This window comes from Lathamus discolor, unplaced genomic scaffold (genome assembly GCF_037157495.1).
Source record: "Lathamus discolor isolate bLatDis1 unplaced genomic scaffold, bLatDis1.hap1 Scaffold_87, whole genome shotgun sequence".
Lineage (NCBI taxonomy): Eukaryota > Metazoa > Chordata > Aves > Psittaciformes > Psittacidae > Lathamus > Lathamus discolor.
Genome location: NW_027069396.1, coordinates 1 through 25,284, shown reverse-complemented (window position 1 = coordinate 25,284; position 25,284 = coordinate 1). Strand labels below are relative to the sequence as shown.

The 25,284-nt window shown below is 58.3% G+C and overlaps 2 protein-coding genes and 1 pseudogene across 4 annotated transcripts; 2 read left to right on the top strand and 1 right to left on the bottom strand.

Moving 5' to 3' along the window:
• The first annotated feature begins 5,608 nt into the window (after positions 1–5,608).
• On the top strand, positions 5,609–8,500 carry NDUFB7 (NADH:ubiquinone oxidoreductase subunit B7). 2 transcript variants are annotated; one of them, XM_065664972.1, is made up of 3 exons: positions 5,609–5,894; positions 7,747–7,915; positions 8,315–8,500. In XM_065664972.1, the coding sequence occupies exons 1-3, from the start codon at positions 5,783–5,785 to the stop codon at positions 8,412–8,414; spliced, it is 381 nt and encodes a 126-aa protein (XP_065521044.1). In that variant the 5' UTR covers positions 5,609–5,782; the 3' UTR covers positions 8,415–8,500. The 2 variants fall into 2 exon arrangements, with proteins under 2 accessions (XP_065521044.1, XP_065521043.1); XM_065664971.1 differs by lacking the exon at positions 5,609–5,894 and adding an exon at positions 6,763–6,968.
• TECR (trans-2,3-enoyl-CoA reductase) lies at positions 8,497–17,894 on the bottom strand. 2 transcript variants are annotated; one of them, XM_065664968.1, is made up of 13 exons: positions 17,831–17,894; positions 16,191–16,241; positions 15,997–16,048; positions 15,320–15,364; positions 14,802–14,905; positions 14,211–14,326; positions 13,771–13,876; positions 13,573–13,645; positions 12,542–12,585; positions 11,770–11,827; positions 10,546–10,634; positions 10,182–10,227; positions 8,497–9,564 (listed from the first exon to the last, which is right to left on the bottom strand). In XM_065664968.1, the coding sequence occupies exons 1-13, from the start codon at positions 17,843–17,845 to the stop codon at positions 9,437–9,439; spliced, it is 927 nt and encodes a 308-aa protein (XP_065521040.1). In that variant the 5' UTR covers positions 17,846–17,894; the 3' UTR covers positions 8,497–9,436. The 2 variants fall into 2 exon arrangements, with proteins under 2 accessions (XP_065521040.1, XP_065521042.1); XM_065664970.1 differs by lacking the exon at positions 15,320–15,364.
• A 4,339-nt stretch (positions 17,895–22,233) lies between these two features.
• LOC136007032 (dnaJ homolog subfamily B member 1-like) lies at positions 22,234–24,430 on the top strand (annotated as a pseudogene).
• Positions 24,431–25,284: the final 854 nt, after the last annotated feature.

Below are 25,284 nucleotides of genomic sequence, written 5' to 3'. Positions count from 1 at the left end.
GAGATGAGATGCAATCAGACACAGCGATGGCCCCGCTTTTATACTCGGCTGCGTTACATAAGCGCCGGTGCTTTGTGACATCATCAGCAATGGATGACGTCACACCCTGGCAGCTCTGGGAGCTGGGGTGCCCTGAGGTGGGAATGCGAGCAGGAGAGCTTGAGCATCTTCCTGCATTTACTCTGCTTTGATGGATCCATCCCTGCAAGCAGCCCCAGAGCTCCTGACTGTGTGTTTCCAGGTGGACCTTGGCAGCGGAGGAGCCTCCAGCCCCTTTGCCAGGGGAAGCCCCATCCCTTGATGGGCACCGTTAATGGGTGAGCTGCCTCTGCTGCTCCATCCTCCTCCTGCTGTTCCAAGCGCCGTGCTTGAAGATGTTCCTGCGTGCTTGGAATGGCTCCAGCCTCCTGCGGACCTGGGCAGCTCGTGAGGAAAGGTGGCTGCAGCACAGGGAAGCATCATCCTTTGGCTGTGGAGGTGAGCCAGGGCAGCCCAGGCTGCTCCCGTGCAGCCCCAGCGGGCAGGGATGGGGCTGCCCAAGAGGCAGCGTCCACCCTGACTCAGGCTGGGCTCTCTCCAGAGGGGCTGCTGCTGCCATCAACTCTGCTGGCAAAGGGGTTTCAGCCTTTCTCCACCTCTCCTCTCTCCTGGGCTGCCTCGGAGGGTGGGAAACCCAAAGGCCTCCGATCCCAAGGGCCTGCCATGGAGGAGATGCGCTCAGCAAGCCTCATGGTGCCGTATCTCAGAGGACCTCATGGAAGGAGCCGCAGCAGCCCAGGGTCAATCCCTTTCCACATCCCCGGGGTGGAGGCTGGTCCTCCCATGCAGCCCATGCTTCCCACACCACCCATTCTGCCTTCACTTGCTCCCACTGCATTCACCAATGGGGCTTCCCTTGCTCCCACTCTGCAGCCAGCTGCCAGAACTCCTGGAGGGGATGGGGTTGCAGCAGGATCAGGCTCAGCTCCTTGGGGTCTGAGCCATGGGGCTGCCCCTTTGCCTCAGCACGTACCTGCAGCACTCGCTCGCATGCTTCATCTGATGGGAGGGCAGCCATGGGCTTGGATGGAGGAACCCACCTGCATCCCTGGTGGGGGGGGAGCAGAGCAGCCCCATAAGAGTGGGGCACTTGGTGTCCCACTGTCACCCACTATCAGAAGCTGCAGAGGAGATGGGGCCGTGCCCCAAAGCAAGGGAGATTCTTTCCTGAGCCCCATCGGATGGGTGTTGTAAGGGCAAGCAAGGGGTTGTTGGGTGCACCAAGAGCTGCTCCTTCACCAGCAAAAGAGAATCGTGGAATCATGGAACTGTTTGGGTTGGAAAGGACCTGAAGGTCATGCAGTTCTAATCCCCTGCCATAGGCAGGGACTCCTCAAACTAAACCATGTCACCCGAGGCTCCATCCAGCCTGGCCTTGAACACTGACAGCGATGGAACATCCACAACCTTGATGGGCAACACATTCCAGTGCCTTGTTCCAATGGCCCTGCAAATCCAAAGGGAATGGATCCTACCTGGATGCAAGGTCCCTTTCCCACCATAGTCTCACATTAAAGGTTTATTCCCTGTGTCCACCTGCCTCATACCAAGCATCTTGCCAGGACGCCCCTGGGAGCATCCCAAGAAGGATTCCTTCCAGGTGCCATGAGGATGCTGGAGATGGGATCTTCCTCAGGGACCGGAGCGATAGGACAAGGGGTGATGGGGTCAAACTGGAACATGGATGTAAAGAAGAAGCTCTTAATGTGGGGCTGGTGGGTAAGACCTCGCCAATAAAGTTCAAGTTTTGAAGCAGGAATTCCGTGTTACAGGGCATAGAAAGGGTTAGGGTTAGGGTTAGGTTAACTAGGGTTAGGGTTTACCCTAACTCTAAGCCTAACCCTAGTGTGTCACGCTCGAGCACTAAACAAGCTGTGATTGTATAAACATGAAAAATACATATTCATTGCTCTCCATGCATATTTATGAACTTATTTCTGCATTACATCTTACCTCTAGGAGATTCCTCCGCCATGCGCACAAGAATGTGGTCCTTGGGACCCATGCTGGTTGTTTCCTCACCATCTTCCTCTTCATGTCTTCATCCTTTGGCTGAGCCTTGGAGTTGGGCAGCCTTGGTGCCCGTTTGCCAGCTCCTCAGCTCCTTTCCCTTTGGGAATGTCCCAAGACACAGTTCGAGTTTGTCTATTCTTAGTTTTTCCTATTTTTCTCTCATTAGCACTATTTTTCCATTATCAGTTATTCTGATGTTGTCCAACTCCAATGTGGGTAACTTCCCATTGATACATTAACACAGTTAAGGGGTTTAGTCGTGATATTTGAAGTTTGGACTTTGAACGCTTGGAGATTGGTACGGTCCCAATATTCCAAGTGGTCTTGAAAGGAACAGGAACGCCAAGGAAAGGGAATCCTGGCCTTTCTCCTGGCTTAGGCAACTGAGTGCAAACCCCGCCATCACTTTTGCAATCAGCAATCGATGTTTTAAAGGTTTCCTCATGATTTCTTTGATTCCCTTCCCATCCTAGAATTGAAGGGATATTGCTTTATCCCAACTGGGCAGGCCCCTCTTTTTGCTTCTACTTTAACATCAAAGCAGAGGGCAGAATTTGGGCTCTTCAGGAGCCTGCTTAGTAAGGTTCCATGGGATATCGCACTGGAGGGCGGGGGGGCCCAAGACTCTTGGCTCATATTCAAGGATCACCTGCTACAAGCTCAGGAGTGCTGCATCCCAACTAGAAGGAAGTGCAGCAGGAGGGCCAGGAGACCTCCTTGGATGGATAAGGAGCTGCTGAGGAAACATCAGAGGAAAAAAGAGGCTTAAAAAAGTGGAAGCAAGGACAGGCGGCCTGGGTAGAATACAGGGATGTTGTCGGGGAAGCTGGGGACCAGGTTAGGAAAGCCAAGGCCCAGTTAGAATTAAACTTGGCTAGGGATGTTAAGGAGAAGAGGAAGGGATTCTATAGGTACGTCGTGAATAAAAGACAGATTAGGGACAATGTAGGCCCTCTGCGGACACTGTCAGGAGAGCTGGCTACCCTGGATTTGGAGAAGGCTGAGGTTCTGAATGACTTCTTTGCCTCCGTCTTCACTGTCAAATGCTCTGACCACACCACCAAAGGCTTGGAAGGCAGAAGCAGGGACTGTGAGAATGAAGACCTTGGACCCACTGTAGGAGAGGATCTGGTTCGAGGCCAACTTGACAACCTGGACGTACAAAAGTCCATGGGACCTGATGGAATCCAGCCGAGGGTCCTGAAGGAGATGGCGAACGAAGTTGCTAAGCCACTGGCCATCATATTTGAAAGATCATGGCAGTCAGGTGAAGTTCCCGAAGACTGGAAAAAGGGAAATAGAACCCCCATTTTCAAGAAGGGGAAAATGGAGGACGCGGGGAATTACAGAGCAGTCAGTCTCACCTCTGTGCCTGGCAACATCTTGGAGCAGACTCTCCTGGAAGGCATGCTAAGGCACATGGGAAACAACAAGGTGCTTGGTGACAGCCAGCACGGCTTCTCTGGGGAGAAATCCTGCCTGACCATTTTGGTGGCCTTCTATGATGGGGCCACAGAAGTGATGGACAAGGGTAGAGCAGTTGATGTCGTGTACCTGGACTTGTGCAAAGCGTTCGACCCCGTCCCACACGACATCCTTCTCTCTAAATTGAAGACACACCAATTTGATAGGTGGACCACTCGGTGGATAAAGAGCTGGCTGAAAAGCCACATGCGAAGAGTTGTGGTCAATGGCTCCATGTCCAGCTGGAGACCGGTAAGGAGTGGTGTCCCTCAGGGCTGGTTGTTGGGACCGGTCTTGTTCAACATCTTCGTTCCTGAACATGGACAGTGGGATTGAGTGCGCCCTCAGCAAGTTTGCCAATGACACCAAGCTGTGTGGTCCGGTTGATATGCTGGAGGGAAGGGATGCCATCCAGAGGGACCTGGACACGCTTGTGAGCTGGGCTGATGCCAACCTTATGAAGTTCAACCACGACAAGTGCAAGGTCCTGCACTTGGGTGGGAGCAATCCCAGGCACAACTACAGGTTGGGCAGAGAAGAGATTCAGAGCAGGCCTGAGGAGAAGGACTTTGGGGTGCTGGTCAATGAGAAAATGAACATGAGGCGGCTGCAGTGTGCGCTCGCAGCCCAGAAACCAACCGCATCCTGGGCTGCATCAACAGGAGCGTGACCAGCAGGGCGAAGGAGGTGATCCTGCCCCTCTACTCTGCTCTCCTGAGACCTCACCTGGAGCATTGTGTGCAGTTCTGCTGTCCTCAACATAAAAAGGACATGGAACTGCTGGAACAAGTCCAGAGGAGGCCACAAGGATGATCAGGGGACTGGAGCACCTCCTGTATAGAGGCAGGCTGAGAATGTTGGGGCTGTTCAGCCTGGAGAAAAGAAGGCTTCATGGAGACCTCAGAGCAGCTTCCAGTGTCTGAAGGGGGCCTATAGGGATGCTGGGGAGGGACTCTTCATTAGGGACTGCAGTGACAGGACAAGGGGTAACGGGTTCAAACTGAAACAGGGGAAGTTTAGATTTGATCTAAGGAGGAAATTCTTTCCTGTTAGGGTGCTGAGAAACTGGAATCGGTTGCCCAGGGAGGTTGTGAGTGCTCCATCCCTGGCGGTGTTCAAGGCCAGGTTGGACAGAGCCTTGGGTGGGATGGCTTAGTGAGAGGTGTCCGTGCCCATATCAGGGGGGCTGGAACTGGATGATCTTGAGGAGCTTTCCAACCCGAACTGTTCCATGAGTCTATGATTATGGGTAATGTGATCGTTCCTGATCGTTCCTGATCACTCCCAATCGCTCTCGATCAGTCACTGTAGGTGCTGTAACTGAACCAGATGGGGTCTGTCCGCATACCAGGGCACCCACAGCGGGGTCAATGGGGACACGTGGCCACGCCCCTTAACTGTTGCCACGCCCCCTTCCGTTATATGGCTCATTCCTGTTAACCCTGTTTCCTTTAGCCCCGCCGCTTTCCTGTAGCCGTGCCCCCTTCCCTTATGTGGCTTGCCCATGTTAAGCCCGTTTCCTTTAGCCCCGCCCCTTAACTGTAGCCACGCCCCCACCCCTAATATGGCTCTTTCCTGTCACCGCCTCCTTAACTGTATTCACGCCCCCATCCCTTACATGGCTCCTCCCTGTTAACCCCGCCCCTTAACTGTAGCCACGCCCCATCCCTTATAGGGTGCTCTCATGCAGCCCTTTCTCTTACGGGTAGCCACGCCCCCATCCCTTACGTGGGTCCTTCATGTTAACCCCGCCCCTTAACTGTACCCACGCCCCATTCCTTGTATGGCTCCTTCCTGTTAACCCCGCCCCTTAAGTGTAGCCACGCCCCCATCTCTTACATGGCTCGTTCCTGTTAAGCCCGCCCCTTAACTGTAGCCACGCCCCCATCCCTTATATAGCTCTTTCACGCAGCCCTTTCTCTTCAGGGTAGCCACGCCCCCATCCCTTACATGGCTTCTTCCTGTTAACCCCGCCCCTTAACTGTAGCCACGCCCCCGTCCCTTACATGGCTTCTCCCTGTTAACCCCGCCCCTTCCTCCTAGCCCCGCCCCCGAGGAGCGGTCCGTTCAGGCCGGTTCTGCTGCGCCACTTCCTGTTTCGCACGGGTCCCCCCCCTTATCAGGGTCCGGGCGGGCGCCGCTTCCGGTCGCGCCGTTTCCCGTTCCGGCTCCCGTCGCCGTTTCCGTTTCCCGTTTCCCAGCCCGTTCCCGGCCCGGTCCCGTTCCCGTTCCCGTTCCCCGTCGCCGTCCCCGTCGCTCCGGCCCGATGGGCGCCCACCTGGCGCGGCGCTACCTGGGCGGCGCGGACACGGAGCCGGACCCGCTGCGGGTGCCCACGTTCCCCGCCGAGCTGGGGATGCCGCAGCGCCGCCCGCGCAGTCAGTGCCCCACGTGACCTTGGGGTGACCCCCGGGTGACCTGGGCATGCACTATGGGGTGTCTGTGGGGGCTATAGGGTGGCTATGGGGGCTATGGGGTGTGGGTGCTATGGGGTGTCTGTGGGTGCTATGGGTGCTATAGGGTGGCTATGGGGGCTATGGGGTGTGGGTGCTATGGGGTGTCTGTGGGTGCTATGGATGCTATAGGGTGGCTATGGGGGCTCTGGGGTGTCTGTGGGTGCCATGGGTGCTATAGGGTGGCTATGGGGGCTATAGGGTGTGGGTGCTATGGGGTGTCTGTGGGTGCTATGGGTGCTATAGGGTGGCTGTGGGTGCTATGGGGTGTCTGTGGATGCTATGGGTGCTATAGGGTGGCTATGGGGGCTATGGGGTGTCTGTGGGTGCTATGGGTGCTATAGGGTGTCTGTGGGTGCTATGGGGTGTCTGTGGGTGCTATGGGTGCTATAGGGTGACTATGGGGGCTATGGGGTGTCTGGGTGCTATGGGTGCTATAGGGTGGCTATGGGGGCTATGGGGTGTGGGTGCTATGTGGTGTCTGTGGGTGCTATGGGTGCTATAGGGTGGCTGTGGGTGCTATGGGGTGGCTGTGGGTGCTATGGGTGCTATAGGGTGGCTATGGGGCTATGGGGTGTCTGTGGGTGCTATGGGTGTTATAGGGGGGCTATGGGGTGTGGGTGCTATGGGGTGTCTGTCGGTACTATGGGTGCTATAGGGTGGCTATGGGGGCTATAGGGTGGCTGTGGGTGCTATAGGGTGTCTGTGGGTGCTATGGGTGCTATAGGGTGGCTATGGGGGCTATGGGGTGTCTGTGGGTGCTATGGGTGCTATAGGGTGGCTATGGGGGCTATGGGGTGTCTGTGGGTGTCATGGGTGCTATAGGGTGGCTATGGGTGCTATGGGGTGTCTTTGGGTGCTGTGGGTGCTATGGGGTGTCTGTGGGTGCTGTGTGTGCTCTATGGGAGCCATGGGTGCTGTGGGTGCTATGGGCCACCAGGAGCACATCACATGTGCCACCTCCACGTCACCCCCCCCGCCCCATGTCCCCATGTCCATGTGGGTACAGAGACCCCCCTATGTCCCCATTGCCCCCCACTAGCCCCGTGCCCCCCATGTCCCCATTGCCCCCCACTAGCCCCGTGCCCCCCATGTCCCCATTGCCCCCCACTAACCCTGTGCCCCCCATGTCCCCATTGCCCCCTGTGTCCCCATTGCCTCCCATGTCCCCATTGCCCCCCACTAACCCCGTGACCCCCATGTCCCCATTGCCCCCTGTGTCCCCATTGCCCCCTGTGTCCCCATTGCTCCCCACATCCCCATTGCCCCCCATGTCCCCATTGCCCCCCGTGTCCCCATTGCCCCCCACTAACCCCGTGCCCCCCATGTCCCCATTGCCCCCCACTAACCCTGTGCCCCCCATGTCCCCATTGCCCCCTGTGTCCCCATTGCCTCCCATGTCCCCATTGCCCCCCACTAACCCCGTGACCCCCATGTCCCCATTGCCCCCTGTGTCCCCATTGCCCCCTGTGTCCCCATTGCCCCCCATGTCCCCATTGCCCCCCGTGTCCCCATTGCCCCCCGTGTCCCCATTGCCCTGTGTCCCCATTGCCCCCCGTGTCCCCATTGCCCCCCATGTCCCCATTGCCCCCCACTAACCCCGTGCCCCCCATGTCCCCATTGCCCCCCACTAACCCCGTGCCCCCCATGTCCCCCTTGCCCCTCATGTCCCCATTGCCCCCCATGTCCCCATTGCCCCCCACTAACCCCGTGCCCCCCATGTCCCCATTGCCCCCCGTGTCCCCCTTGCCCCCCACTAACCCCGTGCCCCCCACAGCCATGGTGGCCTCCCCGGAGGTCCTGGCCGCGGCCCGGCTGCCCCTGGAGCAGCGCGATTTCTGTGCCCATCACTTGGTGAAGCTGCTGCGCTGCAAGCGCGACGCCTTCCCAGAGCCCTGGCGGTGCCGGGACCTGCAGCACCACTGGGAGGCCTGCCAGCACCGCGAGTACGGCGATGGGGAAGGGAATGGGGTAGGGGGTGTGGGATAAACCCCGCGTCGCTCCCATGTCACTCCCATGTAATGCCCATATAACTCCCATGTAATTCCTATGTCACTCCCATGTAACTCCCATGTAATTCCTATGTCACTCCCATGTCACTCCCATGTAATTCCTGTGTCATTCCCGTGTCATTCCCATGTCACTCCCATGTAATTCCTATGTCACTCCCATGTAACTCCCATGTAATTCCTGTGTCACTCCCATGTAACTCCCATGTAATTCCTGTGTCACTCCCATGTAATTCCTATGTCACTCCCATGTCACTCCCATGTAATTCCTGTGTCATTCCCATGTCATTCCCGTGTCACTCCCGCGTCACTCCCGCGTCACTCCCGTGTTCCCAGCTATGTGATGCGCATGAAGGAGTTCGAGCGCGAGCGGCGGCTGCTCCAGCGCCAGAAGCGGCGGCAGCTGCGGGAGGAGGCGGCGGCAGAACACGCGTGATGAGGACCCACGTGACACCCACGTGACACCCACGTGACACAGGTGTGACTGCAGGCGCGAGGCCTCAATAAACACCCGGAGCTCTCCTCGTGTGTTTTATTGCCAGGGACAGGGGACAATGAGGGAGCCCCGTGTTGGTGATGGCCCCACGGGCACAGTGGGGACACCCAATGGGGACACCCCAATGGGGACATCCAATGGGGACACTCAAACGGGGACACCCCAATGGGGACACCCAATGGGGACACTCAAATGGGGACACCCCAATGGGGACACTCAAATGGGGACATCTCAATGGGGACACCCCAATGGGGACACCCAATGAGGACACTCAAATGGGGATACCCCAATGGGGACACCCCAGTGGTGACAATCGGGCCCCTGCGGGGATACCCCAGTGGTGACCATGGGGACATCCCAATGGGGATGCCCCAGTGGTGACAATGGGGACACCCCAGTGGGGATGCCCCTATGGGGCTGTGTCCATGTGTCCTCTATGGGGAGGACAAGGGACTCTTGTCCCTGTGTTACCAGCACTCAGGGCATGACCTGGGTGTCCCTAGGGCCCAGTGCAAGGGGTGACAGGGCCAGGGTGGGCTCCCTGTCACTGTCCCCAAGGCTCAGTGCATGGACACGTTTGGGTGTTCCTTTGGGTGTCACATGGGGGTATCCCATTGGGTGTCCCATTGGGGTGTCCCATTGGGTATCCCATTGGGTGTCTAATTGGGGTGTCTCATCGGGTATCCCATTGGGTGTCCCATTGGGGTGTCCCATTGGGTGTCTAATTGGGGTGTCCCATTGGGTATCCCATTGGGTGTCTAATTGGGGTGTCTCATTGGTTATCCCATTGGGGTATCTGATTTGTTGTCTCATTGGGGTATCTATCCCATTGAGGTGTCCCATTGGGTGTCCCATTGAGGTGGCCCATTGGGCTATCCCATTGGGTGTCCCACTGAGTTTTCCCATTGAGGTGCCCCATTGGGTGCCCCCCGGGTGCTGCTCCCCCCCCCGGGGGGGGGGGCTCAGAGCAGGAAGGGGACAATGGGCGAGCGCAGGGCCGGGTACTCGCGGAACTCGCGCAGGTAACTGCGGTGCTTGCCCTGCGCCCAGATGGCCATCTGCACAAAGCCCACCAGCGAGAAGAGAGCCACTGCAGGGACATGGGGACATGGTGGTAATGGGGGCAGTGGGAGCAATGGGGGCAATGGGGACATTGGGGGCAATGGGGACATTGGGGGCAGTGGGGACAATGGGGGCAATGAGGACATTGGGGACAATGGGGGCAGTGGGAGCAATGGGGGCAGTGGGGGCAATAGGGGCAGTGGGGACAATGGGGGCAATGGGAGCAATGGGGACATTGAGGGCAGTGGGGGCAATGGGGGAAATGGGGGCAATGGGGGCATTGGGGGCAGTGGGGGCAATGGGGACAATGGGGACATTGGGGACATTGGGGGCAATGGGGGCATTGAGGGCAACGGGGACAATGGGGGCATTGGGGGCAATGGGGACAATGGGGGCAATGGGGACAATGGGGGCATTGTGGGCAATGGGGCAAGGGCTATGGGGGCTATGGGGACCCTGAGCCCAGGGTGGGACAAGGGACATGGGGGGACATGGGGAGACTCCAGGGTTCCCCCCCTCCATCAGGAGCCCCCCCGCAGGTGACACCTCCCATTGGGTACCCCCATCACAATGACACCCCCCCTCCAAATGCCCCCCCCATCACATTCCCCCCCCCCCCCCGCCATGGCTGTGCACCCCCCTCACCAGGCAGGCACTGGGTCATGATGGTGAAGCCAATCCAGGAGCCGACCTGGGGGGGGGGGCAGCACCGATGGGGGGGTGCGGGGTTGGGGAGAGCACCCATTAGTGCTCCCCAATGGTGCCCAGTGACCCCAATACACCCCAATGCCCTCATTGCCCCCCACTGACCTCCAGTACCCCTCATAGTGCCCCCCAGTGCCCCCAATACACCCCAATACCCTCATTGCCCCCACCATCGCCCTCCCCATTCCCCCCCATTGCTCTCCAATACCCCCCATTGTCCCCCAATACCCCCCATAGTCCCCCTCACTGCCCCCAATACCCACCCCAGTGCCCCCCCCATTGCCCCCCATGGCCCCAGTGCCACCTCGTAGGTGTAGTTGGGGCAGGAGACGAGCAGGAAGAGCCATGTGAAGGGGTTGCGGGTGGGGTATGGGATCTTTCGCGTCTTAGAGCCTGTATGGGACATGTATGGGACATGAGTGTAACATGTATGGGACATGCGTGTAACACGTATATAACACGTAACATGTATGTAACATGCATGCAACACGTGTATAGCATGTATGTAGCACATAACATGTATGTAACAAGTGCGTAACACGTAACACATAACATGTATGTAACGTGTGTGACATGTTTGTAACACATAACATGTATGTAACATGCATGTAACGTGTAACACATAACATGTAGGTAATGTGTGTAACATGTAACGTGTATGTCACATATGTACACAGGACAGGTATGTAACATGTATGTAAAATGTATGTAGCAGGTAACATTTATGTAACGTGTGACGTGTGTGTCATGGGACATCCTGACGTGTGTGTGACCCCCTGTGTGTAACACCCCCATGTGTGTCCCCTGTGACCCCACACACACATTACCCAGCACACACATGAACCAGCACACACGTGTCCCAGCACACACGTGCCCCAGCACGCACGTGTCCCAGCACACATGTGACCCAGCACACACATGTCCCAGCACACACATGAACCAGCACACACATGAACCAGCACACACGTGAACCAGCACGCACGTGTCCCAGCACACACGTGACCCAGCACACACGTGACCCAGCACACACGTGTTCCAGCACGCACGTGAACCAGCACACACGTGTCCCCACATACACGTGACCCAGCACGCATGTGCCCCAGCACACACGTGTTCCAGCACACACGTGAACCAGCATGCACGTGCCCCAGCATACACGTGACCCAGCACACATGTGACCCAGCACACACGTGTCCCCGCAGGCACGTGAACCAGCACACACGTGTCCCAGCACACACATGACCCAGCACACACGTGACCCAGCACACATGTTCCAGCACACATGTGAACCAGCACACACGTGACCCAGCACACACGTGCCCCAGCACACACGTTCCAGCACACACGTGTCCCAGCACACACATGAACCAGCACACATGTGCCCCAGCACACCTTCCAGCACACATGTGACCCAGCACACATGTGTTCCAGCACACACATGAACCAGCACACATGTGCCCCAGCACACATGTTCCAGCACACACGTGTCCCAGCACACACGTGACCACATTCGTGTTCGTGTCCTCACCTGCGGGGCGCAGGTTCCTCAGGGCCACGTGGATGGAGAAGTTCCCGAGCTGGCAAAACTGGGGGGGGAGATATCAAGGGGGGGGCATTGTGCACCCCATAGACCCCCATGCACCCCATATAATTCCATGCACCCCTATAGCACCCCATAGACCCCCAATACACCCCATAGACCCCATGTACCCCATAGACCCCCATGTTCCCCATAGCACCCCAGGTACCCCATAGCACCCCAATACACCCCATAGATCCCCATGCACTCCATAGCACCCCATACACCCCCTATGCACCCCATAGCACCCCAATACACTCCATAGCCCAAACCAACACCCCATAACCCCCGAGTACTCTCTAGCACCCAATGCCGCCCCCTGAACACCCCATAGCCCCCCCAGCACCCCACAGGCCCCCATAGCCCACATAGCTCCCAAGGCACCCCCCAGAACCCCCAGCACCCCATAGTACCCCAATACACCCCATAGCCACTCCCATAACCCGTAGCCCTCCATAGCCCCCCCCCCACTGAACCCCATAGCACCCCATGGCTTCTCCAGCACTCAATAGCACTCCAATACACCCCATAGCCCCCAGCGCACCCCATAGCCCCCAATACAGCCCATAGTCCTCCATAGCCCTCCCAGCACCCCATAGCACCCTATAGCACCAAATGGCTTCTCCAGCACCCCATAGCACCCCAATACACCCCATAGCCCTCAATGCACCCATAGCCCTCCATAGGCCCCCCAGCACCCCACAGCACCCATAGCACCTACCAGGAACATGGCCAGTGCCAGCTTCACCTGATCATCCCCATAGGCTGAGGGGACACAAGGAGGGGGGGGGGGTCAGGGACAAGGACCCCCTACCCCCTGCAGCGTCCCCATAGGATGTGAGGGGACAGGGACAGGGATGGGGATACTCATGGGGGTGTGATCTGATGGGTGACAGGGATGGGTGACAGCGACAGTGATGGTGACACAGCAGGTCTATACGGTGCGTGGGTGATGTGCTGGGTGACAGGGGGTGACAGTGACACTCATGGGGTGTTACCTGATGGGTGACAGGGATGGGTGACAGTGATGGTGACACAGCAGGTCTATACAGTGCATGGGTGATGTGCTAGGTGACGGGGGGTGACAGTGGGTGATGGTGACGGGGGGTGACAGTGGGTGATGGTGACGGTGACACTGATGGGGGTGTGATCTGATGGGTGACAGGGACGGGTGACAGGGATGGGTGACAGTGACAGTGATGGTGACACAGCAGGTCTATACAGCGCATGGGTGATGTGCTGGGTGACAGGGGGTGACAGTGACACTCATGGGGTGTTATCTGATGGGTGACAGGGATGGGTGACAGTGATGGTGACACAGCAGGTCTATACAGCGTGTGATTGATGGGTGACAGTGGGTGATGGGGGTGACAGTGACACTCATGGGGGTGTTGATTTGATGGGTGACAGGAATGGGTGACAGTGACAGTGACGGTCACATAGCAGGTCTATACAGCATGTGATTGATGGGTGACAGTGGGTGATGGGGGTGACAGTGACACTCATGGGGGTGTTGATTTGATGGGTGACAGGGATGGGTGACAGTGACAGTGATGGTCACACAGCAGGTCTATACAGTGCATGGGTGATGTGCTGGGTGACAGGGGGTGACAGTGACACTCATGGGGGTGTTATCTGATGGGTGACAGGGATGGGTGACAGTGATGGTGACACAGCAGGTCTATGCAGTGCATGGGTGATGTGGTGCGTGACGGGGGGTGACAGTGGGTGACAGGGGGTGACAGCACTCACCAGGAGGGGTATACAGCGGGTGGTTGATGTAATAGGCCATCCAGGCAGCAAAGCCCCAGTAGTAGGTGCAGTTCTAGGGAGGGGATGACACACACACAGAGCACCCATGGGTGACACCGGGTGACACCCCCATGGCAGCACCCATCAAAGGGACACTGGGAGTGGGGGGGGTGCACGGGGGGAGGGCCCGGGCGTCACCTTGAAGATGTTGCGCAGGGGCATGGTCCCATGAGAGAAGCGGTGGATGAAGAGGGTCTCCAACAGGCGCTTGATGTAGTGGAAGGAGTGACAGGCACAGGCCAGGCTGGGGGGGACATGGGGGGGCATGGGGGATATAGGGGATACAGGGGATATTGGGGACATAGGGGACATAGAGGATATAGGGAATATAGAGGATATAGGGGTTATAGGGGACATAGAGGATATAGGGGCTATAGGGGACAGGGGGGACACAGGGGACATGGGAGGATATAGGGGCTATAGGGGACAGCTCTGCCCTCCCCTCTTCCCCAGATCCAGCTGCATCCAACTGAGGTGTTGAGTCCCCCCTCCCCAATACCCTTCAAGACCTCCCCATTGCCCCCCATTGCTCCATTGCCCCCCATTGTCCCCCATTGCCCCCTATTGCCGGCACTCACTGGACAACTCGGTGCCTGCTGGCAGTGAAGTCGTAGCGGGGCCCATACAGGAAGGGGACCCGGAAGTAGAAGAGCAGGTAAATGAGTAACGGCCCTGCATATTCCGTCAGGAACACCTGGAATAGGGATGTGGGAGATGGGATATGGGGTATGTGACATGGACATGGAGGTATAATGATACGGATGGGTGGATGGGATGATGGATGGATGATGGGAGGATGGATGATGGGTGATGGATGATGGATGGATGAGGATGGATGATGGATGGATGAGGATGCATGATGGATGGATGATGATGGATGGATGGATGAGGATGGATGAGGATGGATGACGGATGATGGATGAGGATGGATGATGGTGGATGGATGGATGGATGAGGATGGATGATGATGGATGGATGGATGGATGAGGATGGATGATGGTGGATGGATGGATAGATGAGGATGGATGATGATGGATGATGGATGAGGATGGATGATGATGGATGGATGGATGGATGAGGATGGATGATGATGGATGATGGCTGTTGGATGATGGATGAAGGAGCTGTGCCAGGAGCTGGGGATGGAGCCCTGACCCCCATCTCCTCACCGTCACCCAGCTGATCTGCGCCCCGAGGTCTCGGAAGTAGAAGGTGGCCGTGGTGCCCACGGGCAGGCTCTGGAGCACATCCTCATCCTTCAGCGACCGGCCCTCTGCAGGGACAGCCTGGTGACCAGAGACCCCACAGACCCCCATAGACACACCATAGACACCCCATAGACCCTATAGACCCTCACAGACCCAATAGACCCCCATAGACCCCCCACAGACCCCCCTAGACCCCACTGACTCCCTATAGACCACCCATAGACCCCCATAAACCCCCGTAGACCCCATAAACCCCCCATAGCCCCCCACAGACCCCCAATAGACCCCCCCAGATACCCATAAACCCCCCATAGCCCCCCATAAACCCCCACAGACGCCCCAGTAGACACCCCATAGACCCCATAGACTCCCATAAACCCCCCACAGACCCCCATAAACCCCCCATAGACCCCCATAAACCCTCCATAGACCCCCACAGACACCCCATAAGCCCCCATTATCCCCCGGATACCACTCACTGGGATCCAGCCGCAGCGACTGCCTGGCTGGGTACCACTGGGGATCTGCAGGGCACAAGGGACACCGCGCTGGTGGCCCCTTGGGGACAACGATGGCACCCAAGGGGCGGGGTGTGGGTGCCCCCAGTGTTGCCCTACAGGTGCCCCCAATGTCCCCTCTATGGGTGCCACCAATGCTCCCTTATGGGTGCCCCATTGCCCCCCCTATGGGTGCCCCCAATGTCCCCCCTATGGGTGCCACCAATGCTCCCTTATGGGTGCCCCATTGCCCCCCCTATGGGTGCCCCCACTGTCGCCCCTATGGGTGCCCCCAATGTCCCCCCTATGGGTGCCCCCAATGCTCCCTTATGGGTGCCCCATTGCCCCCCCTATGTGTGCCCCCACTGTCGCCCCTATGGGTGCCCCCAATGTCCCCCCTATGGGTGCCACCAATGCTCCCTTATGGGTGCCCCATTGCCCCCCCTATGGGTACCCCCACTGTCCCCCCTATGGGTGTCCCCAATGTCCCCCCTATGGGTGCCCCCAATGCTCCCTTATGGGTGCCCCATTGCCCCCGCTATGTGTGCCCCCAGTGTCACCCCTATGGGTGCCCCCAATGTCCCCTTATGGTTGCCCCCAATGTCCCCCTTATGGATGCCCCCAATGCCCCTGTATGGGTGCCCCCAGCCGCCACCTACGGGCCTTGGTGAAGAGGTTCTTGATGTCAGCGATGGTGGCCTGAGGCTCTACCTATGATGGCAGGGGGGACAAGGAAAGGGGATGGGTGTTGTGTCCCCCCCCCATCATCATCATCATAATGGGTCACCCCATTGTGGGCAGTTGGGGGTGGGTCAGCCCATTGTGGGGTGGGGGGGGGGCGGTCCATGGGTACCTTATCGAGGAAGCAGAGCTTCTGGCGGCTGCGCGCATCCAGGATCTCCACCTCGAAGAAGAGAGCGGCTTTTTTGAGCTTCTTCGGGGGGGGGGCCCGGTGCCACAGCTCCAGCAATGGGGACAGAGCCACCGGGGCCCCCTCCATGGCCCTTGGGCACGGCCCGAAACCTGATCGGGCCTTAGGGTGCTGCTAAATATAAAGGCACCCCCCCCCCCCCCCAGCATCACCACCCAATGGCACCCATCCCATCGCCATCACGTCATGGGGTGGCTCTTGGCCATGGTGGCCCCAAAGGTGGACCTGGAGGTGGCCATGAGGGGCAAAGGGAGGCGGTGCTGAAGGGGACACAGGGGACAGAAGGTAAGGAGGGACCCCCCACCCATCAATGGGACCCCCAAGGTACCCTGAGGGTGGTGGCACCCATGGGGTGTGCTGGGGGGGGTGGGGTTGTGTTATGGGGTGGCACCCAAATACGGGCTGGCAGCCTTGGGGACACCCAAATAGGGGCTGGCACCCATGGGATGGGGCTATGGGGATGGGGGCTGTCCCCTTGGGACACCCAAAGGGGGTCCAGCACCCTTAGGGACACCCAAACGGGGTCTGGGACCGCCATATAGGGACGGGGCGGTCACCCTGTGACACCCAAATGGGGCCTGGCACCCCTGGGACTCCACTCTAGAGACAGCTATATATAGGGACTGTGTATGCTGTGAGTGCCGTATGGGTATACGCTATATATACTATATATACACTGTACATATAGTATACATACTGTGTACTTATACTGTATATGCTATATATGTACCATATATACACTGTACTTATAGTATACATACTGTCTACTTACACTGTATATGCTACCTATGTACCATATATACACTGTACATATGCCATATATACTGTGAATATGTACCATATATACTATATGTATGGCATATACACCCTATATATATGATATATACCATATATACGTACTGTATATACTACATATATTGTATAGACTACATATATTATATATACTATATAGTATATATACATGTGTGTGTCATATATACACTATATACATGCTATATATGCTATATATATTCCATATAGACCCTGTGTATATGATATATATATGTATAAACACTACATATAACATACATACTAAACATATGCCATATATACACTGTATATATACATTATACACCATATATACACTCTCTATATACTACATATACTGTATACGTGTCGTATACACCACATGTATAGACATACTCTATACGTATGCACACCATACGTACTGTACATGTGCTATATGTGCACAGGCACACACTACCCTGTGCACACACCATATAGAACGTGCATACAGGGGTGACACCCACCCAACCGCCGCAGGGCGCATGCGCACACGCGCCTTTTCCCCCCCCACCCCGGTCTGTCAGCGCCGCTGCCCATCGTGCCCGGCGCATGCGCGGCACCGCAGCGGCGCCTCCCGGTCCGCAGGGCCGGAACCGGAGCCGGGAGCCGGGAACCGGGGCAGGAACCGGGGCCGGGGCAGGAACCGGGAACCGGGGCCGGGGCCGGGGCCGGGCTGGGGCTGGAGCCCGAGGCGGGGTTGAAGAAGCCGGGCCCGGGTCCCCGGTGCAGCCGCTCACCTCGTAGTGCTTCATGGCTGCTCCCGCCCGGCGCCCCCTGCTGACGTCACCCTCCTGTTCACGCCTCCGCCAATCGCTGCCGCGGGGCTGGGAGGGAGCAGCCAATTAGAGCGAGAGCTATGGCTCCCTCCCTCCCCCTCCCCTCGCGGCGGTCCCGCCCCCTGCGCTCTGCCCCCCCCTCCCGTCTCGGTTACCGGGGCAACGGGAACTCCTGACCGCGCCTCGGCCAATGGGAGGAGGAGGCGGGGGTGGAGTGACGGAGGAGACAGCCAATAGGGTGGCGGGACGGGAGGGAGGCGGGGCCCTGGGTGGGCGGGGCCTCGGGGACCCCTGTGCTGTCCCCGTGTCCCATGGCCCCATAGCCCCAGGTTCCCGTATTCCCGTAATCCCTGTGTCCCCACAACACTCTATCTCCATATCCCATATACCCATAACCCTCTATCCCCGTATCCCTGTATCCCCATGTCCCCTTATCCCCATATTCCTGTGTCCCCATATCCCCATGTCCCCTTATCCCCATATCCCTGTGTCCCCATATCCCCATGTCCCCTTATCCCCATATCCCTGTGTCCCCATATCCCCATGTCCCCTTATCCCCATATCCCTGTGTCCCCATATCCCCATGTCCCCTTATCCCCATATCCCTGTGTCCCCATATCCCCATGTCCCCTTATCCCCATATCCCTGTGTCCCCATGTCCTCTTATCCCCATATCCCTGTGTCCCCATATCCCCATGTCCCCTTATCCCCATATCCCTGTGTCCCCATGTCCCCTTATCCCCATATCCCTGTGTCCCCATATCCCCATAACCCTCTATCCCCGTATCCCTGTATCCCCATATCCCCATGTCCCCTTATCCCCATATCCCTGTGTCCCCATATCCCCATAACCCTCTATCCCCATATCCCTGTGTCCCCATATCCCCATGTCCCCTTATCCCCATATCCCTGTGTCCCCATATCCCCATAACCCTCTATCCCCGTATCCCTGTATCCTCATATCCCCATGTCCCCTTATCCCCATATCCCTGTGTCCCCATATCCCCATAACCCTCTATCCCCATATCCCTGTGTCCCCATATCCCCATGTCCCCTTATCCCCATATCCCTGTGTCCCCATATCCCCATGTCCCCTTATCCCCATATCCCCATGTCCCCGATGTCCCATGTCCCAATGTCCCAGTGTCTCTATGTCCCCATGTTGGCAATGTGCATGATGGCAACTGTAGGTGACAGGGTCAGGCTATCACTGCGGGTGTAGGTGTCTGTGGGTGACAGGGTGTCACAATGGGTGATGATGAGGAGGGTGTCACTATGGGTGGCAGGGTGTCACAGTGGGTGATGATGATGGCGTCTGTGGGTGACAGGGTGTCACTATGGGTGATGATGAGGAGGGTGTCACTATGGGTGATGATGATAGTGTCTGTGGGTGACAGGGTGTCACTATGGGTGATGATGATGGTGTCTGTGGGTGACAGGGTGTCACTATGGGTGATGATGATGGTGTGTGTGGGTGGCAGGGTGTCACTATAGGTGGCAGGGTGTCACTATGGGTGATGATGATGGTGTCTGTGGGTGACAGGCTGTCACTATGGGTGACAGGGTGTCACTATGGGTGATGATGATGGTGTCTGTGGGTGACAGGCTGTCACTATGGGTGATGATGATGATGTCTGTGGGTGGCAGGGTGTCACTATGGGTGGCAGGTTGTCAGAATGGGTGATGATGGGGGTGTCTGTGGGTGACAGGGTGTCACTATGGGTGGCAGGGTGTCACTATGGGTGATGATGATGGTGTCTGTGGGTGACAGGCTGTCACTATGGGTGATGATGATGATGTCTGTGGGTGGCAGGGTGTCACTATGGGTGGCAGGTTGTCAGAATGGGTGATGATGGGGGTGTCTGTGGGTGACAGGGTGTCACTATGGGTGGCAGGGTGTCACTATGGGTGATGATGATGGTGTCTGTGGGTGACAGGCTGTCACTATGGGTGGCAGGGTGTCACAGTGGGTGATGATGATGGTGTCTGTGGGTGACAGGGTGTCACTATGTGTGACAGGGTGTCACTATGGGTGATGATGATGGTGTCTGTGGGTGACAGGGTGTCACTATGGGTGGCAGGGTGTCAGTATGGGTGATGATGATGTTGTCTGTGGGTGACAGGGTGTTACTATGGGTGACAGTGTCACAACGGGCGAGGAGAATCGGTGGCTACGGGTGACAGGGTGTCACAATGATTGATGGTAATGGTGGCTATGGGTGACAGGGTGTCACAATGAGTGATAATGATGGTGGCTATGGGTGGCAGGGTGTCACAGTGGGTGACAGGATTGGGCTGTCACTGTGGGTGTAGGTGTCTATGGGTGGCAGGGTGTCACAGTGGGTCATGATGATGGTGTGTGTGTGGTTGACAGGGTGTCAGTATGGGTGGCAGGGTGTCACAGTGGGTGATGATGATGGTGTCTGTGGGTGACAGGGTGTCACTATAAGTGGCAAGGTGTCACAGTGGGTGATGATGGTGTCTGTGGGTGACTGGGTGTCACTATGGGTGGCAGGGTGTCAGTATGGGTGATGATGATGTCTTGTCTGTGGGTGACAGGGTGTTACTATGGGTGACAGGGTGTCAGTATGGGTGGCAGGTGTCACAGTGAGTGATGATGATGGTGTCTGTGGGTGACAGGGTGTCACTATGGGTGGCAGGGTGTCACTATGGGTGATGACGATGGTGTCACTATGGTGACAGGCTGTCACTATGGGTGGCAGGGTGTCACTATGGGTGATAATGATGGTGTCTGTGGGTGACAGGGTGTCACTATGGGTGATGATGATGGTGTGTGTGGGTGGTAGGGTGTCACTATGGGTGGCAGGGTGTCACTATGGGTGATGACGATGGTGTCACTATGGGTGACAGGCTGTCACTGTGGGTGGCAGGGTGTCACTCTGGGTGATGATGATGGTGGCTATGGGTGACAGGCTGTCACTATAGGTGGCAGGTGTCACTATGGGTGATGATGATGGTGTCTGTGGGTGACAGGGTGTCACTATGTGTGGCAGGGTGACGCTATGGGTGGTGATGATGGTGTCTGTGGGTGACAGGGTGTCACTATGGGTGATGATGATGGTGTGTGTGGGTGGCAGGTTGTCACTATGAGTGGCTGGGGGTCACTATGGGTGATGATGATGGTGTCTGTGGGTGACAGGGTGTCACTATGGGTGGCAGGGTGTCACTATGGGTGATGATGATGGTGGCTGTGGGTGACAGGCTGTCACTATAGGTGGCAGGTTGTCAGAATGGGTGATGATGATGGTGTCTGTGGGTGACAGGGTGTCACTATGGGTGGCAGGGTGTCGCTATGGGTGGTGATGATGGTGTCTGTGGGTGACAGGGTGTCACTATGGGTGGCAGGGTGTCGCTATGGGTGGTGATGATGGTGTCTGTGGGTGACAGGCTGTCACTATGGGTGGCAGGGTGTCGCTATGGGTGGTGATGACTGGTGTCTGTGGGTGACAGGCTGTCACTATAGGTGGCAGGTGTCACTATGGGTGATGATGATGTTGTCTGTGGGTGGCAGGGTGTCACTTATGGGTGGCAGGGTGTCGCTATGGGTGGTGATGATGGTGTCTGTGGGTGACAGGCTGTCACTATAGGTGGCAGGTGTCACTATGGGTGATGATGATGTTGTCTGTGGGTGGCAGGGTGTCACTATGGGTGCAGGGTGTCGCTATGGGTGGTGATGATGGCTGTCTGTGGGTGACAGGGTGTCACTATGGGTGATGATGATGGTGTGTGTGGGTGGCAGGTTGTCACTATGAGTAGCTGGAGGTCACTATGGGTGATGATGATGGTGTCTGTGGGTGACAGGCTGTCACTATGGGTGGCAGGACTGGGCTGTCACTGCGGGTGTAGTTGCCTATGGGTGACGGTGCTGTCATGGCTGCTGATGATGAAGCGTTGCTATGGTGACGGTCTGGGGGGGGGGGGGGGGGGGGGGGGGGGGGTTGGGGGGTGGGTACCAATGGCGGCTTGTCACGTTTCCCTTGGCAACCTCCTCCCTCCTTCTCCCCCCACGCCCCGCCCACACCCGCTCCATCGCCCGCCTCCCTCCCTGACGCTGCTTTCTCCTACTGGCAGTCGTGCGGAGGGGCGGCGGCGGGGCGCTCTCCATTGGCAGAAGCGCGGGGGGGGCGTGGCCAGGCGCTCGGCGGGCTCTGGAAGGTTCCGGCCTGCGCCTCAGTGAGGCCGGGATCGGGATCTGGGCCGGGTCCGGGGCCGGGATCGGGATCGGGAATCGGGATCGGGATCGGGACCGGGACCGGGACCGGGACCGGGATCGGGATCGGGATCGGGATCGGGGCCGGGACCGGGATCGGGGCCGGGGCCGGACCGGGATCGGTGGCCGGGACATGGGCAAGGACTATTACCGCACGCTGAGGGCTGTCCCGCGGCGCCTCGGGCCTGAGGACGTGCGCCGCGCGTACCGGCGGCAGGCGCTGCGCTTCCACCCGGACAAGAACAAGGAGCCCGGCGCCGAGGAGCGCTTCAAGGAGGTGGCCGAGGCCTACGACGTGCTCAGCGACCCCAAGAAACGGGAGATCTTCGACAAGTACGGAGGAGAGGGTGAGCGGCGGCGCCGGCGGGCGAGCTATGGGGCTGGCAGTGGGGCTGGCAGTGGGGCAGGGCGTGAGGGTGGCAGTGGGCAAGGCCCATGGGGCTGGCAGTGGTGGGTAGGCCTGGCCCGGACAGTGGGGCAAGCTATGGGCTGTCAGTGGGGCCGTCTATGGGGCTGGCACTGGGCAGGCTATGGACTGGCGGACAGTGAGGCAGGCAGTGGAGCAGTGGTGCAGGGCCATGGGGCAGGCCATGAGGCTGTCAGTGGGGCTGGCAGTGGAGCAGGCGCATGGCAGGCTTGAGGCCTTCAGTGGGTCGGCTATGGGGGCTGGCAGTGGGGCAGGCCTGGCCCTGACAGTGGGGCAGGCTATGGGCTGTCAGTAGGGCTGTCAGTGGGGCAGGCCTGAGGGTGTCAGTGGGGCAGTCTATGGGGCTGGCACTGGGGGCAGGCTATGGGACTGGCGGACAGTGAGGCAGGCAGTGGAGCAGTGGTGCAGGGCCATGGGGCAGGCCATGAGGGCTGTCAGTGGGGCAGGCCTAGGCCTGACATGGGGCAGGCTATGGCTGGCAGTGGGGCAGGCCATGAGGCTGGCAGTGGGTCTGCCATGGGGCTGTTAGTGGAGCTGGCAGTGGGGCAGGCCATGAGGCCATCAGTGGGTTGGCCATGGGGCTGTCAGTGGAGCAGGCCTGGGCCTGACAGTGGGGCAGGCTATGGGGCTGGCAGCCAATGGGGCAGGCAGCATGGTGGCAGTGGTGCAGGCCCATGGCGCAGGCCATGAGGCCGTCAGTGGGTCAGCTATGGGGCTGGCAGTGGATCGGCCATGGGCCTGACAGTGGGGTAGGCTATGGGGCCAGCAGTGGGCTGGGTGCCGGGCCATGGAGCAGGCAGCAGTAGGGCAGGCAGCAGTGGAGCAGGCTATGGGGCTGGCAGTGGGGCTGGGTGCCAGGCCGTGGAGCAGGCAGCAGTGGGGCAGGAGCCTGGGGCGTGCTGGAGCCGGCCGGGCCTGTTGGGGCCTGTTGGGGCCGTCTAGCAGCGTCTGCACCGAGTAGAACCGGTTCCCTCAGCGCCGCCGCCCCACGCTCTGCCCCACACCCAGCCCCAGCCCCATGCCCTGCCCCATAGCCTGCCCTACAGCCAGCTCCGTACCCAGCCCCACACCCCTGCCCCACGCCGGCATTTGACAGGGTTCCTTTCACTAACCTGCATTTCCTTCTCTTCACTCCATCCCCTTCCATCCTATCCTTCTATTCCTTCCCCTCCATCTCCTTCCCATCTCTCCATCTCCATCCCTCTACTGCCTCCATCCCCTTCCCTTCTCCCCTTTCCCTTCCATCCCCAATCCCCTTTCCCCCCATCCCGTTCCTCCCATCTTTCCCATCTTTCCCCCCATCCCCTTTCCCCATCCCTCCCACCCCTTCCCAACCCTTCACCCTCCCCCTGTTCCAGGTCTGAAAGGGGGCACCCCCAGCTCGGGCCCGGGGGGGTCCCCACGGCCCCACCTTCACGTACACCTTCCGGGGGGACCCCCACGCCATGTTCGCCGAGTCTTCGACGGCCGCAACCCCTTCGACACCTTCTTCGTGCAGCGCAACGGCGACGATGATGACGAGGAGCCCTTCACCACCTTCCATGTGGGCTTCCCCCGCGCGCCTGCCAGGCCGGCGCCCGGCCGCCAGGACCCCCCTGTCCTCTACGACCTCAAGGTCTCCCTTGAGGAGATCTACAGCGGCTGCACCAAGAAGATGAAGATCTCCCACAAGCGCCTCAATCCAGACGGGAAGACGGTGAGGAACGAGGACAAGATCCTCACCATCGAAGTGAAGCGGGGGCTGGAAGGAAGGCACCAAAATCACCTTCCCCAAAGAGGGAGACCCAGACCCCCACCAACATCCCCGCCGACGTTGTCTTCGTCCTCAAGGACAAACCTCATGGGGTACTTCCGAAGGGAGGGCTCCGACATCGTGTATCCGGCCAAGATAAGCCTCCGGGAGGTGGGTCTGTGGTTGGGATCGTGGCGGGGAGCATCAAGGATCAGTTGATCATGGTTGTGGTGGGGATGGCGAGACTGGATTGGTCTGAGGGGGACATCAAGGTTGGGTTGAGTCTTGCTCATGGTGGGGACATCAAGGTTGGGTTGGCCTTGGTCATGTGGGGACATCAAGGAGGGGTTGGTCTTGGTCAAGGTGCAGATGACAAGGTGGTGGTTGAGTCTTGGTCGTGGTGGGGACATCAGGAATGGGTTGGCCTTGGTTGTGGTGGGGGAATTGAGGCTGGGTTGGTCTCGGTCATGGTGGGGGACATCAAGGAGGGGTTGGTCTTGGTCAAGGTGCAGATGAAAAGGTTGGGTTGAGTCTTGGTCATGGTGGGGACATCAAAGATGGGTTGGTCTTGGTCAAGGTGCAGATGAAAAAGGTTGGGTTGAGTCTTGGTCATGGTGGGGATATCAAGAGATGGGTTGGTCTTGGTCAAGGTGCAGAATGACAAGGTTGGGTTGAGTCTTGGTCATGGTAGGTGGGACATCAGGAATGGGTTGGCCTGTCTGTTAGTGGTGGGGGGATTGAGGCTGGGTTGGTCTCGGTCATGGTGGAGATGTCAAGGTTGGGTGGTCTACATGGGGATATCAGAGCTGGGTAGGTCTTGGTGTGGATGTCGTGGGTGAAGATTGGTTCTGGCCACGGTGGGGATGTAGTGGCTGAAAGTTGGTCATGGTGGGGACATTTAGGTTGGGTTTGTCTTGGTGCTGGTGGTTGGCTCTGTTGGGTGCCGGTTGGCTCCACCGGGTGCCAGTTGGCTCCTTTGGGTGCCGGTTGGTCTCCGTTGAGTGCTGGTTGGCTCCATTAGGTGA